This window comes from Pezoporus occidentalis, unplaced genomic scaffold (genome assembly GCF_034315485.1).
Source record: "Pezoporus occidentalis ecotype Australia unplaced genomic scaffold, CSIRO_AGI_Poc_V1 ctg2, whole genome shotgun sequence".
NCBI classification, from domain to species: domain Eukaryota; kingdom Metazoa; phylum Chordata; class Aves; order Psittaciformes; family Psittacidae; genus Pezoporus; species Pezoporus occidentalis.
This window is the reverse complement of record NW_026913855.1, coordinates 8,001,232-8,018,455: the sequence shown is the minus strand read 5'-3', so window position 1 is coordinate 8,018,455 and position 17,224 is coordinate 8,001,232. Positions and strand designations below refer to the sequence as shown.

General features: G+C 39.5%; 1 protein-coding gene across 10 annotated transcripts in view; it reads left to right on the top strand.

The window, feature by feature from the left end:
* PIGN (phosphatidylinositol glycan anchor biosynthesis class N) overlaps window positions 1-17,224 on the top strand; it is a 101,583-nt gene that overhangs the window by 37,561 nt on the left and 46,798 nt on the right. For all 10 annotated transcript variants that reach the window (XR_009964588.1, XR_009964589.1, XM_062617718.1 and 7 more), the window contains exons 9-12: window positions 2,051-2,091; window positions 3,923-3,982; window positions 5,054-5,146; window positions 6,986-7,041. Coding sequence is in view for 8 of the 10 variants with exons in the window: in XM_062617718.1 (XP_062473702.1) it covers window positions 2,051-2,091; window positions 3,923-3,982; window positions 5,054-5,146; window positions 6,986-7,041 (250 nt within the window). In the remaining 2 variants the exon portion in view is untranslated. The remainder of the gene's footprint in view (window positions 1-2,050; window positions 2,092-3,922; window positions 3,983-5,053; window positions 5,147-6,985; window positions 7,042-17,224) is intronic.

The window sequence follows — 17,224 nt, the reverse complement described above, 5'->3', positions numbered from 1 at the left end:
GGTGGGAAACTGTGCTGAGCACTGTACAGGAAACCTGGACAGTAAGCTGGAATTGTAAACTGGCACGGGCAGCATGTATAACCACTCCTGGGTGTACAGCCTCCACTGGCAAGCCTGCAGATGTGTCCTGGTCCTATGGCTCCTGGTCCAAGGCAGATATCTTCAACTCTTTGTTGTGGGAATATCTGAGTAGGGGAAGCAGAAATGTAAAAGCTTTTGATAAAGCTAGAGATATTCTCCAAGCAGATCTATGGTTTCTTCCTACCTTAAGCACATTGGGTGCATGGAGACAATTTTTCAACATTTTTCATGGGAAAATGTTATTTAAAGTAAAATAGACAATGCATTTATATGATAGAAATATGAGTGAGAATCTATATCTGTAGAAATATAAACCCATTTCCATTTCTGGGAAGCAAAAGCAAGCAAACTTGTTTTCATTTTGTTGTGAGTTTAACACAATTCATGATTAATGTTGATAATGCTTCCCCTGCGTTGCCATGGGAACTTGCTGTAACTGTATGACTTGCTGCTGTTAAGGTACATGGTTGGGTTTTCGGCACCCTTGGGACCATACAGCAGTGGGCCTGTACTCAGATCTCCAAAGCTAGCATTAGTATGAATTAATTGCTGAAAATAAGCTTGGTACTTACAATACTGCAAATGTGGATGTTGCCTGGCTCAGTCTGTTTTCAGCCAAAACAGCTTTGGGTCTGGCAGAGATGGAGAAAGGGTAGTGTGGTCTAGGAATTAGATGCCTGATTGGAGAATATAAATGAGGTTGAGGCAGACCTTTGAGTGATGGTTTACAGGTATTTTTCATAAAGCCTGTTTCTGGTACATTTAAACTTAGACTTCACATAAAGCCAAAGGGTACTTTTGGGCAGCATGGCTACACCATCACTGGTTGAGTGCTGCTTCTGTCTATGCTGTTTCTGCAGTGTCATTTCAGCAAGTGGAATAGTGAGTGCCCCATTTATCTATCTTTGGGTGCTCAGGAAGGTGGCTGTGCCCCTGTTGCTAGCAGTAAGTCTGCTTCCCAAGCTTAGTGCAGGTGCCCCCAGCATCTTTACTTGAGATTTGCTGTAGGGTAGGTAACTGACAGTATTTTAAGTACTGTATCAGCAAGTCTGTTTCAGCCCCTATCATGTTTTCCTGTGTATTTGATGCTTTTTAAAGCTTGAATAATAAAAAAGAAAGTGATGTGTCATCTTTTGGGGGGGTGGGGTTGTTGTTTTTTCCATGCTCATATTATTGCTGTGGGTTGTTGTGGGGCAGCAAACTTAAACATTAGGAGGAGAAGATATGAAAAAAACCAAACCACCAATCCCTGCTAAACTGGTTTTAAATAACCCCCCCTCTGCCCCCTCTCCCCCAGCCCCCCCCACCCCAAGAAAACAGGCAATTTGCTCTTTATTTCCTAAAAGGCTAATGGGGAGCAGGAAAATACAGTTTTGAAACAGCTTTTTGTATGATGCCCCACAGCTTTAGGGGCTTGTATGTTTGGCTTTGTCTCTGCCTTCATTGTAGTTGTTCTGACTGCTAAATCTTTGAACTTTTTCCCTTGAGCTTGCTCTCAGCTGGTATGGCTTATGGCAGACATGAAGTATGTTTGTACCACTCTGTACCAGTACATCTGGGACCTTGGGTTAACCTTTTTTAAAAACTACTGGAGAGATTTAACAGCCCTTCTCCTAAACCTGAGTTTGAACCTTCTAGTTGGCACAAGAGGTAATACATCACTTTCTGTACTGTGCTGAAAAAAAACAAAAACCTTGGACTTTGTTCAGCTGATACTGGTCACAGTTGCAAGCAGCAATTTGTCCTGATGGATAAAAGAAAACATGAACTGAAATGAAAGCATTTTGTTGTTTCTGCCTGTTGAGTTCCATCTGTAACCCCTCTTGAGCTAGCATCCTAAAGCCAAATTATAATTTTCTTTAGCAACAACACTTTATAGAAAATGGCAACAAGACATTAACTGTCAACTGAATTACCCCTTTCAAGTCTGTGTAGATTAGCTGTTCATGTGCTCTGTTATGTTTTGCAGAGTGGAAACTGGAGAATTTGAAGAGGCTGGATGTCAATCAGGTATCAATGGAATTTCAGTGATCAAACTGATGTAGCATTTCCCTGGAATGTGTTACTTAAAAGTTAAGGGTTGCAGGAACTGCACCCATACCAAACCTAATATGAAAAAGTTTAAATAGCTTGTTAACACATGTGCAGCTATGTACAGCTTCTCCTGAAGATGCATTATCACATCATTTATAGTTAAGTGATTATATACCATTGTAGAAAGTCTGGTACAATATATCAGGTACTTCTCAAATTTTGTGCCAGTTACCTAAAAGTAACTTGAATAGCATCTAACACATTTTCAGAGTGGGATTTGGTTTTGCAAACCTTTAAAATTAACTTGTGATGCTTTTCCCTTTGCTTTCTACTTTGAACATGTTCTGGAGCTGAGCTTAAACCTTTTTGGTATCTCCTATAAAGGTGCCCAGCGAAACACAAAAGAAGCATGGTCTCACGACCATGATTCCCAAGTTTGTGAACATCTGTTTTATGCTTTTTGCTACACTTAAGTTTTCCATATGTATGTTTAGTTTAGTTTTTCAGAGCTATCTATTTCAATGTCTGTATTTTGTCACTTTTGATTCAAAGCCAGTTCTTGTTATACTGTTAAATTTGTTTTTTTTTTGTCAGCGGGGTCTGTGATTATGGCCCAGCCACTTAGTAATTTAGACAATTTGTACTGTAAATGAAGAAAAAAGTGGATGACAACCCTTGATACTAAATTAGCCAAGCTTTTTTAAATCACGATGATAACACATATACATGTATGCACCTGAAGCTTGTTTGCTTTTTAATTCCTATTATCCTACAAAACCCAATATATGAATAACAAGCTACAAACCTGCTCAAACAAGGGAAATAATCTTGTGCTAGAAGGTTGAACCTGGGAATGTTCTGGACCATCTGCTTTCAGCAAAGCTCTCATGCAGAATTAGAGACCACTTTTCCTCTCAAGGTGGGCAGGAGTTATGGGAATGTTATTTTGGGATTGTATAGAAGAGTCTAGAGTGTTGCTTTGTTCCAGGTAATGGAGTCCCCAAAGACAGAGCTTTCGTCCTGTAGTACATGTGAGACTGTAAAAATAGCAAACTAGACTTCTGGTTGCTATTACAGTTACATGTATATTGTCCTTTACAAATAATGGTTTGGAGTCTGCTTCTGCACAGTAGATCTGAGGCTGGAGCAGTGCTTGCGGTTTCGGTGTATTTTCTCCAGTTTATGTTAGTGAAACAAAGGATTTTCATGTAGTTTTATATTAAAAGAAAATATAAACCTGGTGAGAGGCAGTGTTTATCATCGCTAGTAAAAGGTATGCCTATGGGATGCCTTAGCATAAATTGAAGGGCCTTTTTGAGGATCGACTGGACACAAATAAAAGTGCAGAATTCCTCTCTGAAGGGGAGAAAGTAAGTAGTCGGCATGCTGGAAACACAGGATAAGGAGTGCTGTGAAAAGCAGTATATTCAATGTACTTACAGCTTAAAACTGTAAATATGAAATTCTTTCTGTGGTATAAATAGTCATAAAAGGTGGTATGCCTCTCTGAGTGCCTTGAAGGAGGTACTGAATTACTGTGAATAAGTACTGTGGGGCTTCAGATTTACTTTTTAAACTAAATGTATTTTTTAAGCTTTATCAGTAGTGGAGCCTCACATTTTGAATCTAATCATGCAGTGATGACTACTGGAAACTAAAAAAAAAAAAAGTAAAGGAGAATTGTGTGTTATAACTTCCAGTATTATACCATTTACTTTTGCAAATGCAGATATGTTAAAATTAAACTGAATTTATTAGCCCTGGCAGCTGGAATCATTTTAAAATGGGAATGCTTCTGTTTGCACAGGCTGATGTAGCACCACTGATGGCTTCCCTTATTGGTGTGCCTTTTCCCCTGAATTCTGTGGTAAGTAGTACAATGTTTTTCTGTATTACAGAAATCTGCTCACCATAGAGGAGGAGGTGCTGGGGACAAGACTTGAGGCATATGAGGGAGCAGACTGTATATTTGGAAAGGTGGAGACTGCTTGTAGTTTTAGCTTTATGTCTATGTGTCTTCAGTTTAAAGTATAAACTCAATCATTTTATATATTGTATATTACTTTCAATTGAAAAGGCAGCTGATCTCTTATAATCTGCAACTTTATACTCCCGAGCTACATAAAAGTTTTTTGTTACTTTGTTTTTTAGGGATGGAAAAAATGCGGTATGGTTTGAATAACACTTGATTTTGATCATGAAAGCTGAGCCTGGAAACAGGCTGGTTCCTGCAATTTAATGTTTAATTATTTCTTGTTTAAACTAGTGTACTTTCTTCAGATGGTATCTTGTGCCTCAATTTAGTGAACAGTGACTTCCCTCACTGTGAGATGTTTTTTTCTTTGAATTCCTTTTGTATATTATTACACAGTGCAAAGGTTGTCTCATAAATACCTAATTCACAGTTAGCATTACATTTGTATGCTTTCATGCTGCTTTACAGCACATATTTTGAAATATTTCTTCTGGACACTGTCCCATATTCTGTCCTCCTGTCTTGCACTCACTGCAGGTCATGTGAGGAGAGCTGCTCAACACAGGGCAGCACGGCAACTGTTCTCTTTCCCATCACAAGTATTGGGTTAGTCAGGCCCAGGCAAGGCACTGGATGGAAGATGTCTAGGTATTTAAAAAATGGCTTCTGATGAGAGGTTGAAGTTGTATTTCTATGTAGTATGTAGCTTAATAAAAACTTAATAAAATTACTTACCTTTTTTGCATTCCTGGAATATTATAAACAGTACCTGTGATGTTGAGAAATGATGTGAGAAGAGTATTTTCAAAGGAGTTACAGTAGTTCTTTCAGCAGTAATTGGAAGTATTCTTACTGCTTATTTGGCCTGCAATTCAGAATTCAGTTACAGAAATTCCTGTTTCTACTTCTTCTTCATTTTTTTTTTTTTTTTTTTTAATCTATATATGTATTTTTCTTCCCCAGGGAACTCTGCCTCTGGAATATCTGAACAATAGTGCTCATTTCAAAGCAGAGAGCATGTTTACCAACGCTGTTCAGATCGTTGAGCAATTTAAGGTAACTAAACATACGGTAAAGAAAAAATATTTCTTTGAATAATAGTTGTTGCTGTGTTTAAAATGATTATGCGAGGACACATGCTGTATATAGCATGCTGTAATTCAAAAGATTAAAATTGAATGTGCATACTGGGTGATGTTGATTGACTAGCTGCAAGACATTTCTTAAGGCATTGGAAAGATTTTAATAAAACCTGTTTTTTTTAAGGAGAGTGAGTAACTTTTTTTCTGGAGTCTTAACATAAATGCTGATGTATACTGATGTTAGTATAAACCTATTGCAGTATGTAGGGAGAGCCTGAGTGCTGATACCTGAAAAGGGAAATAATGCCTTTGCAACAGGGGCTGGCAGACAAAGCTCTAAAGATCAGTACACAAACAGGTCATAAAGGTAACAGGCACCTGCCTATTAAATAAATGAAATTAGTGGCCTAACTTTAGCTAAATGCTGTTGTATCTGTTGTTTTGCTTTGCAAGGATTCATCTGTGGCTTCTCTGTCTTGATTCATCTAATATTGGATATCACTGTATTAGGAGAACACATACATGGTCCAAACAGAAAAAAAGTTCTCTTTCACTAGATGGTAGAATAAGAAACAGTCAAAAATCCAAAAATCACAGTTTTTGCAAGATGTAGAAATGCTCTGAGGGAAAACTGTCCTTTCACAGACAGGAAGCTGAGCCACATGAAAACTGTTGCCCTGTCAGGAATAGTGAAGCAATGAAATAGCGTGAGATCACCTGCAAGACACTAGCAACTTCTGTCCCTTGAATGACAGGTTCCCAAAGGCATGGATACCATATTGCAGTGTCAGCACCAGGGTTGCTTCCAAATCTGTCCTGGAAAGCTGGCAAGTAGCAGCAGGGGAAGTGACTGGTGGTCTGGATGTGAAGCTGAAGCATGCTGATATACCCTTCATAGATGGAATGCTTCTGCTGTAAGAATTAAGGATGTGATTCAGGACTTTTTCAGTTAAATTGGTCTCTTGGGGATTATTTGGGAAAAAAAAAAAAGCCCAGAACATTTTCTGTCTTCTTTCATTTAAGTTTATTTTATTCTTTCATTTTTGTAGTGCTAAATTATCTCTTTTCTTGTTGACTGGCTTGTTTCTAGCGTTGTTTTGGAATGATCGTGTGTGTGTTTAGTTTGTACTTCTCTCCTGAAGCAGAAGTAGCACACTGGCTTAGACATGCCAAGTGGGTTTTCACTTTTCCTGTGGTGGACTGACCTGACCACAGTTTGTAACTCCCCAGAGAGGCTGTTGCCTTGGATAGATAGGATGAAATGTGCAGGTTGCTACTTCAAGCTGCCAGGTTTTGGGAGCAGCGAGCTTAGAAAGTTCCTGTCTGCACTTTATGCTGACAGTCACGCACAAGTCAGGCTGCTGCAGGAGGCCTTAAAGATGTTTTGAAGAGCCTTGGGCAAAGTGGCTCTGATGGCATCAAAACCTATTTTTATCCACTGGTTAATCGGTCCAACAGCACTGCTTCAGCAGTGATGCCAGATGGGAACTAGTACACTGCAGCAAAAGTAATACATTGAGGGAGGCTATCACTGAAGTCTGGTAGCACTTCTAACCATATCTTCCTTTTATTCTGCAAACTGTAAAAGTTCTGTGAAAATCAGTGGCTAGGAAGTGGTTTATTTTACCTACTATAGGGCAGATCTGGTTTTCCAGGAACTCAGAGGAGCTACACATTGACAGTGTGATTTCATAACTTTTCCAAAGTCTTAGAACTCTTCCGTGATTTTTTTTTTTTTTAGTTTAATTCCTGATAGAATTTTAAGTCTTGTTGCAACTTGCATATAATGGTTTAATGCTTTTTTTTTATGCAGGTTAAGATGAGTCAGAAAAGGGAAACTACTCTGTCATTTCTATTCACACCATTCAAGTAAGTGTCTGTAAAAACTGTATGCATTTTAGTTGATTATTTGTCTTACTGTTTTGGTATTTCAGTGAGATGCAACAAGAGAAATGAGTCTCTTTAGCCATTTTTTAAATGATAGTGCTTATCTGGCTATGAAGCTGTGCACTAGAACTCTATGCAATTAACTTCTATTGAAAAATTCTGGTTAGAAGTAGATCTATTCCTTATATTTGGTTTTCCATTAAGGGTTTTTTGCCTAAGCTTTTTCACAATATAGCTATGTGCACAGTATATACACAATAATTTTCACTGACTTTTTTTTTGTTGTTCTTGTTTTTGCTATGTTCTTTTAGCATTTCTTGGGAGATAGAAGTCCCTGTAGGATCAGGAAATACAATCTGGTCTTGTTTTCCTATATATAAAGGTTTAAATAAGAATGGTTTTCCCTGTGATATAAATTCTAATGAAAACCAACCAGAAAGCAAGCTCAAAATTGTGAGAATTTGTGCTGCCTAGTGTTGGTGTTTCCAGGGCTCTGAAGGAGTCTCTGCAGTGATTTGTGTATCTACAAGCTCTGTGTTCTAGTGTATGGAGCAGTAACTGACCTGCTCACCCTTCAGTCTTATCCAATTGAAGCTGCTTTTTCATTTTTCTTTTCCCCCTAAAGGTTTTTGAAAGCTTTGCTCTGGGTGCATGTGATACTGTTGAATTCTGCTTTCAGTTTGTGGAGTGCTCCAGAAATGCTTTGTTACTGAGAGCAGCTGTTATCCTTTGGGAAATAAAACTGATGTTAATTAAGATCTTTAAATCATACCAGCAGTAAAAAGTACTTGAATCTCTTCCTTTGAAGCATATTTGGTTGCTAAAATAGATTGCTGTCTTTCTGAACAGAGATTTACTGTGTATACTACTAACTTCTTGAAAGGGAGTCGTTCAAGACAATATCTGAGACACAAGCAGAGTTGATCTTGGGCACATAATGAATGTTTTAGATCAAATTCCGATTAACAATGACAGGTGCATTATCAAAGAATTTACCGATTGTGGAGCAAAGATGCTGTATGGAAAGGATGGCCATCTGTGATTCTTCGGAAAGACCATTAATCTGATTTCACAGCTCTTGTTTGAATTTTACCTTTCCCAAGAAATAAGACTGATTCTGTAAAATAGGATGTGTTTTTATTAATTCTAAATTTATCTTTAAAGGAACTGTTATTGGTTGCCTTATGGACAATTGTATTTTTGTATTATATATTAGATTGCTTTAAGTAGAGATGCCTGAGACATCACTTTTGAAAATATGACTAAAACTTGGTATGAATATGTTGTTACTTTGGTATAGTCCATTGCAAGAATAAATTTAATTTACTTTCTTTAGATATTCTTAAAACTTTTCTGAATCAGAATTTGGGTTAATGGTCCTCCCATATAAAGTTTTTGTATGAGACCAAAAAAATTCTTTGGATATGTGAATTACCTTACAAAAGGTGCTCCTGTTTGCATGTTGTATGGGTGAAGACTTTCTTCGGTTTCTCAAGATGATATTTGTTATTTTCACTCTAGAAAAACAGATTGTCAGACGTTAATGCAAATACTTATCCATGGGGGGGGGGGAGGGCAGGAATTTAGCCAAATTCTAATGTCTCATTCATCTTCACAACTTTCCTTGACTTTCAAATCTTGGAACATGTCTGGGAAGCTACTAAAGGCATTGTCCAACCAATTACTAATAGTTGGGGTAAGGTGGTTGAGCACCAATTTATTTTTAAGCAGACAAGTAACTTCCTAGTGCTCCAGCTTGCAGGGGCTGAATGAAAACCTGAGGTAATTTTAGACACGATCTGTCTACAGATCTATCCCCTCCTTCACAAGGAAGTGTCTGACTGTGAGCAGTGAGCACAAGCCTGCACTTCAGCTGCCGGTCATGATCTGTGTCATTACTGTAACAGAACCCTCATCAGTTCTTCAAACAAATTTTGCTTGAATCCGAGTGAGATACTGAAAGAAGGGCATCTATCCCGCTTTTGCTGCCTTCACTGTGACACTGGGTTGGTGTTTTTTGTGGTAGATAAAAGCATGTAGAAGAGTACAGTTACTCTCCCTATTTCAGGAGAAATTAAAAAGACAAATCTGGGGATAACTTACTTCTGTGTCTGGAGCAAGAGATTTCTTGGTATAGTGTGCTGTATTTCAGAATGATTGGGAATAGTATGGAGATTGCATTTCTACACAGCCATATGCTATTTGGACTTTGCAGCCCAGGTTTAATGACAGGTTTGCCCCCTGATTTGTGTTACACTGTGGCTGGCTTTGTCTGCTGCTGCAGCTGAGCACAGTTCTGTGCTGTGTTTCTGCTAGGCGCTGTTCATTCAGACATGGATAGCTTCTTCCACCATTTTTCATTGATTTCAGTTGTTGTACAAAATAGCTATATCCTTTATTAATCCTTCTGGTGCCTGAAATCTGTCACTTGAAGCTCAGAAAGTGTGTGCTCTGGCATAATGCTTTATTTCTTCCAAGCTTATTTGAGGTTAGTGAAGTGTAATTCTTATCTGAAGTGCTTTGGGACCATTAATGGAGAAATTGATAATGTAAATATTTTTTAAAATATGATACATTTTATGTACATTCAGCATCTCGATAACCTGGAAATGAGCAAAGATATCTCTAAGAACTGCCTTTCTTAAGTTACTTAAATGGTGTCATTGAATAAAGTCTGTATAACAAAAATACATACAAATAGATAAGAGTTTCAGAAGAAACCTGAATCTAAACTTTTAGATAGAGACATTCTGGTTTCAGAGAAGTTGATAAAGTTACTGTTGAAAATGTATTTCCAAAAGGAGAGGGGAGGGAGAATATGTTCACAAATAATGTGTTCTGTAGAAACTACAACTTAACAAAAACTTCAAGTTAATTTTTCAGTCAGAAATAGCATTTTAAAAAGTTGGTTTTAATATTCTGAGGGGGAAATCTTGCTTCTGAGCTTGAGTTCTTGAATTTTACATGTTTTATTACCAAGTGACTAGAAAATTGTTCATGACCTTCAGATGCAGTGACTTTAAAACTAGTGTTTGAGTTGCATGTTGCATATATTGCACCAAAAGCATTGAGCTAGTTCATATATATATATCTATGTATACACAGCCTATTTTTACTCCTTATTAACGCAGTGTTGGAAACAGATAAAGTATCTGGAATTGATATAAGGATTCTGATTTCTGTAGGGAATCTCATCCCTCATAGAAGTGTGCTTGGCACATTAGACAGGCAAAGAAGGAGGCCATATGCCCCTTCCTACTTGGATCTAAATTGCATCTCTCTCTGAAAACCATCTGTCAAGTGTGTAATGAGGAGGAGGAAGATGGAGCTGATCATTGTGTTCTGTGATAGAAACTTGAATAGTGTCTACTTGACCAGGTTTGAGGCAGAATTTGGATAGCTGTATATATTAAGATGTGTCTGTCTGCCACTAATGCCACTTTCATTTTTGTCAAAGTGCCTTCATCAAGGAACAGATCTGTGTAAAAGTGTATCTTGAGGCTACCTGTGAAACTGTTGAGAATATATGGCAGAAAGATCAGCTGCAAGTGTATGAACACCTGGCCTTGCAGAATTGGCAGCCTGCTCACAGGGAAGTGAATATGCAGGAGCAGAACAGTGTCCCTTGCTGTTATTGAAATACCTGTTTAGAATGCTTATCTGCAGTTCAGTTGGATACCTGAATAGATTTACTGTCTGAAAATAGTTTCCTTCCCACTTCCTTCCACTCCCTACCTTTTTTTTCTACCAGCTGTGAAAGACATGTTTTAAAAAATGGTGTGCTTAGCAAAATCAGAGGCTTTTCTTATCACGATTCTGAGACAGAGGCACAGTACTTTGACGTTGATGTGTAAGAAAAGCAGGTACTAAAAGATGCCAGATGCTTTGAGGTGAGGACAAATCTGAAGATTGCTGACATAGGCAAACTGATGTCCAGGATAGTGAACTATCTTACTAGCTTTCTGACCATTTGTGTACCTTACGACGACTGCCGAGCTGGCACAGTTCAAAGAGGAGTATGGCAAAGGGCCACATGCTACTGTTGCAAAAGCATTCCCAAAGCTGGCATCTCTGGGCTGTGAAAGTAATCCTATGAGGAGTAGCAGGAGGATAGTGTAGTGAGGTGAGTAGGTGAGACATCAGTGTTTGACTAAAATACTCTTAACCAATTAATACAATTTGATTATCCCAACAGGTAAGAGAGATTTCATATATGAAATTACACAAAAGCACAGGAGTCCTGTTTTATATGCCTGGTGTATACAGTGCTTTCAGGGAAGATTGTGCTTCCAGCTGTTCAGGTTCTGGTACCTCACAGGAAGATGGGAAGAGCAGTAGTTTAAGCACCACCATATATGAAAAAAAAAACAAGAAATAAGCAGCCGAATTTATAATCAGTGCTTGCTTTCCACTGGCTGTGCTTTTTTGTTGAATGTCTTGAAGTTAACATCAGTAAGGGTTTGGGGGGGGGGCAGGGGGGCTATAAGGAATCAGCTTAAGTATCTTGTTTAAAGTCAAACTTGTGTTTTCTCATATGTGAAAAATTCCATACCATCTTGATGCTGCATTTTTCAAGTAACTTAACTGTTTGAATACTACATTTTAATCATCACAAATGCTTACTTCTGTGTGTATAATCAAGTTAGAACTTGCATAGTGATATAGAAAGTCACTGCATTTTTAATGTGCGGTGTGCAGCTACTAAATAAAAATGTGCCTCTCCCTTGCTGTACGAAAATATAACTCTTTCTCTCTCTTCTACCCTCCAATATGAACTGAGATATAACTCACTTCAACATTTGCATGGATTTGTTGCAAGGAAGTATCAATCATGTATTTGTCATGGTGTTAGAAAAGAAAATAGTTCTTTCATAATGTAGAGTGTCTTTGAAGATGTACAGCAACTTCAAAGAAATGGCATAGTCACAAATACCTTGTCTTCCTTTCTCTGATAACTGGAGATATAGCACTACATTACTGTCTGGCCTTTCAAAACAAATAATGGATATTTCCACAAAATTGACATTTGGAGCAAAGTGAAGAAAGTGATTTCTCCTCTGCTCTTAAGTGGGGCAAAGTTCCTTAAGATGTCAGTAAACAGTACATCCTTTGAAGCATACTGGTCTTGCTTTGTTTAAATCAATGGTATTTATTGTCGTGGTTTAAAACCAAGCAGAGGGCTCGTTCACTCACTCCCCCCCCCCCTTCTTGCTCTCCCCCTACTCCTGGAGGGACAGAGAGGAGAATCAAAAAGAATGCAACTCCCATGGGTTGAGATAAGAACAGTTTAGTAACTAAGGTATAACACAGATCACTACTGCTACCACCAGTAATAACAATGATAAAGGAAATAACAAGGGAAGAGAATACAGCATCTCACCACCACCTGACAGATAACTCACCCCTCCCAGCCTGACCAAGCTCTGACCAATACCTCCTCCAACCCTGCAGTCCCAGCCCTTCCGGGTAACTCCCGGTTACATCCTGGGCATGACGTGCTGTGGCATGGAATACCTCTTTGGTCAGTTTGGGTCAGGTGTCCTGTCTCTGCTTCCTCCCGGCTTCCCCTCCTCCCTGGCAGAGCATGAGGCTCACAAAGTCCTTCGCCAAACCAAAACATCATTGTTATCAGCTCTGTTCCCAGGCCAAAAGTCAAAACACAGCACTGCACCAGCTACCAAGAAGGAGAAAAATGACTGCTACTGCTGAACCCAGGACATTTATTTAAATAAATGGTAGTATATGAGATATTTGTGATACATGTGGCGAGGCATTGCAAGAGGAAACATTAAAGACTGAATGTCAGGAGGCTATTGTGGTAGGGAAGGGTATTTCTAACAGCAGTTACCCTCCCTATCCATTTGTCTGAATACTTACAGGCTCCACAGGAACTTTGATTTAGCAGAGGCACAGACTTATCTGGGAAGGCATTTCAGCCCCTTTGTCCTGTGGGCAACAATGAGGGATGGCACTTCTGACAATTTCTAGTGAACCCTGGAAAGGCTTTTTCCTTTCTTGACTTTGTCCCCACTGTGTTACCAAGTGGGAATCTAGGCATCAGCCTGCTTCTAGGGCAGCTGATACAAGAAATTGCAGTGCTGTAGACACAAAAGTGCTCATATTATGGCTTCATATTATTTAAAAGAGAAAAAAAGTAAAAAAGATTTAATGGAGGATGTATTATCTCTTTAGCGAGAAATCAATGCCTGTGCTATAAAATGTGTGTTCTTTGGCGAAAATATCAGCTTCTCTTTCGCTGAATGGGCAGCGTCAGAAGCACTCTGTTAAACTGCTGTTCAGGGAGGATGCAATCCTCTTAGAAAGCAGACATCCTGCTGGTCTCCAGTTTCAGCAGCGTGCTCAGGAGCTTTTAGTTTGTACATGAAAAGCTTACTAGCAGTGGCTTCTGTGCAGGAGGACCACGCATAACTGGATTTGCTATCAAGTAGAAAGTAGCTAAAGTCTTTAGAAGAAGCTAAGAGGCCAATGTATAAGATAAAATATCGCAAGATTTCTGTACATTTCTCTGTTCCCTTGTATAAATCCCTTTGGCCTTTTCTTGGAACTTGTGAGGCTGAGGGAGGGTGTAGAGGCAGGTGGTGGGATGGAATGGGCAGGGGATGTTCTGCAGTGGGACATCTAGAAGAAGAGAGGGATTGAGGGGCTCTTTCTGGATCACAGTAAGAAAGGCCCAATAACAAATGGCATGATAAAATACCTGTTTTAATAAGTTAAAATAAAAAGATAGCAAGAAATCACACATCCCTTCAGATGCTGCATACCCTGCATTTGTGCAGCATCATGTGAAGCTCAGATGGATTTTCCCATGGTGCTGCACAGATCCTGGCTCTGGAGAGGTTACCTCTTTCTGGTCATTCAAGCTATTATATCATTTTCTTGCAATAAGTCAACTCTAGTAATTATTTCTGCTGTCAAATAAAATGGAGGTTTATGTGAGAACTTCTTACCTCACTTCTAGGTAAATATTGAGGACAGGCAGGTGGCATAACTGCCAGTATGGAGTGGGAGCTGCCTGCAGGCTTCTGTGTTACTAAAAACTGTCTGGGTTTGTCCTGCGGCCAAGGTATTTGTGCAGCACAGCCTGAAGCCATGCTAGATGTGCAGCACAGGCCTGGACTTACTCAGGTTAACTCTCATGTGGATCACAGACTCCTTGATGTATGATGGTAGTCTGGTCAGGATGAATATGGGGGACCTACCCAAACATGTTTTGTTGGACATGGGGCACCGCTACTAGGTACCTGCCTGTTCTGGGTGCAGCTGGCTGGAAACTTGTTGCTGTGGTTTAGGCTTGGCATGTAAGATTGTGGAGCAGAAGACAGCTTGTGGTACAACACTACATAGCCGCAACACTGCAGGTAGCTAGATCCAGGTCAATGAATGACATAAATAATCATGTGTTTTGCAGAGGTAAGGGCTGACTTAACAGCAAAGGTAGGGCATTGTTATTTAGTCAGCACATGTCCCCTGCAGAACTAAAATAGAAGAGACTTGAAAAATAATGTATTTCCTTTCCTTCAAGGATCTTCATCTTCCCTATTAAGCAGTTTCCCTTTCCAAGGCTGTTGCATCATGTCCTGCTGGCTCTTCAGGCTGAACCTTGCCCTGGCTAGATCCATGCATCCAGCTTTTCAGTGCCATTGTGAGTGGGCTGGAGGGAAGGCATCAGAGCGTGGCCTCTTTCCTCCTGGCCTCTGTTGTCAAAGCTCTTGCTGTAGTAGTTTGCATGCAAAATCTGCTGTGTGCAGCCCAGTTATCTGAACTGTTTCTCTGTTCAGTGAATTGTCACCTGACAGTTAGCTTGCCTGCTCCTTTTCCTCTCACTCTGCTATCTAAAGGATTTACATAAATATCCTAAGGCACTTTGCTGTTCAATATGTGAATATGCTGTGTCAGGGACACTGACTTGTGGAAATTAAAAGGCTATTTTAATTCCTCCAACTTGACAGTCCAGAACGAGACCATTAGCAGTCAGATCACTTCCTGTGGTTTCACTGATGTATGACTTGCTCTTTCCTCCTTTGCATGTTTGTGAATCTGAATACAAAAAGCATACATGTACTGGTAGGTTTTTGTGATGTGTCAGTAAAGTTCCTTTTTTGCTGTCTTGGATGCATGGAAGTGTGTGTCCTTTCATTTCATTATGGTTTAAAGAACAAAAATCCCAGAGCTTAAATCAGGAGCCTCATACTGACTTTCTTATTCCTTTCTTTTGTAGTGTCTGATGCACGCAGTGATGCTTATTAATGCTTCTTAAAAGGAAAAAAAGTAGCAAAGATAACTGAGTGCAGCCCTACAGCTAGAGTGGCTGATTTACAATCTAACATATTAGTCAGAATTCCCAGAAACAGAAAAACCTAATTGAAATGTAGACACTCCAAAACTGAAACTCCTGGCAGTAAAACAGCAGGACAAAAGTAGCTCAAGCTGAGAGAGGGAATACTGTGGGTCCTGGGCTTTAGGAAGCTGAAGAACTACCTTTTAGTGTAGGTTTATGTGGCGTACCTTTTCTTTCAAAAAGCACAGCTTTAGCACACTAAACACATTGCTGTATATTTTATCTGTAGGCTAAATTCATCTTGCTTCTGAATTATGAAAATCAGGTTTCATATGGCTTGCCTGTTTAAACAGCTTCCCTGAAAATATTTTAGAAAACAAAATTCCAGCTATCTAAACAAATTAAGGACCACTGAATTTACCCACCAAATCATTTAATCTTTGACCCTTCACTGACCAAAACTAAAACATATGCAAAGGACTGTCTGTGTATCTCATAGTATGTGCTTTCAGTCTGTCTTTAGCAGGTAGAGTGAAACAATTATTTCTTTGGAATGGGCACATGTAAAGAACATTTTGAAAACTGGAAGAGTCAGCTTCTGGCAATTAAAATTCATGTAAATATGACTTCTTTTTTTTTTTTTCCTGATCACTGCCTTTATGAGCCTCATGTACTCTATTACAAAGGAAGATCAACAGAAAGTAAACACCATGGTTCCAGACTTTGATTTTTGAAATACCTACTTGATTGATTTTTCCATGTTTTGCTAAGTGAACTCATGACTTCGCATCACTTGCCATCACTTTTTCTGATGATTCTTTGCTGTCAGTGGAGAAGTGGGAAGTTTTTATATTGTGCATCTCATCCTGCTCCTAGAAGGCTGTGCACCATACCTTCAAAAGAAATCATAGAATGATGAAGTTAGGATAGTCTATGATTGCACTATCATTAATAGCAACCCATGAGTGCAGAGACTTGGTAACTTAGGTGAATTTGATGTGGAGCAAAAAAAAGCATGCAGTCATGTTTTGCTAAGTTAATGGTGTTCAGTGCAAGATCTGTGCCTATGCTTTCTCCTTACTCATGTGATGCTTCTGAGGTGCCATCTCTGTTGTGCGCCGGGAATGTCTGAAGACAGCTCTCATGGGAGACTGACTTTGATTCTGAAGCCTGTTGCTGCTTTGAAAGAGGCTTTGAAAAAAGTGTTGCTCAATTACTTGTATTAACTTTTGAATAACAGCCCTGCAAAAACATCAGGCCAGTCTTACAGCTGCACTTTCAAGATGACATTTTGCCAGCAGTGGTGGTGTGGATCAAAGCTGTAATAGTGTAATACTGTAAGTAGTACTCTGCCTGATTGCAGAATTGCTGGACTGAAAGGCATCTTTTATCCTTGGTATGGCCTTCTCAGAGAGGGATGGGTGGCAACAGTTTGAACATGGTCACCTGCCCCTCTCAGAGTGCCAGTGATGGGAGGACAGGGGTGACTGGCAGAGGCCTAGGCTGCTTCTATGGGATGGTGCCAATGGAAGAGCTTTGTGGCGAGTGGGGCAATATTAACCTGGGTGACTTCTTTTGGGCTGCAAGTTACTAAGATACCAGGATCTTCTTTCTGAAGAAGAGGACAAGAACCTGCGATTGCTCTGCCTTTTGGCAGAAGAGGTTGCTGGGATTGTTTGGACAGTGGCAGTCTGATTCCTGTTTCACTGCTAACAATTTTGGACTTGGGAATTTTGTAGCAAAGCAAGTGAGAAGGTTTGCCTTACATGGCTGTCGTGGTTTAAACCCAGTCAGGTAACTCGTTCGCTCACTTCCCCCCCTTTTCTTGCCCTCCCCCTGCTCTCGGAGGGACGGAGAGGAGAATCA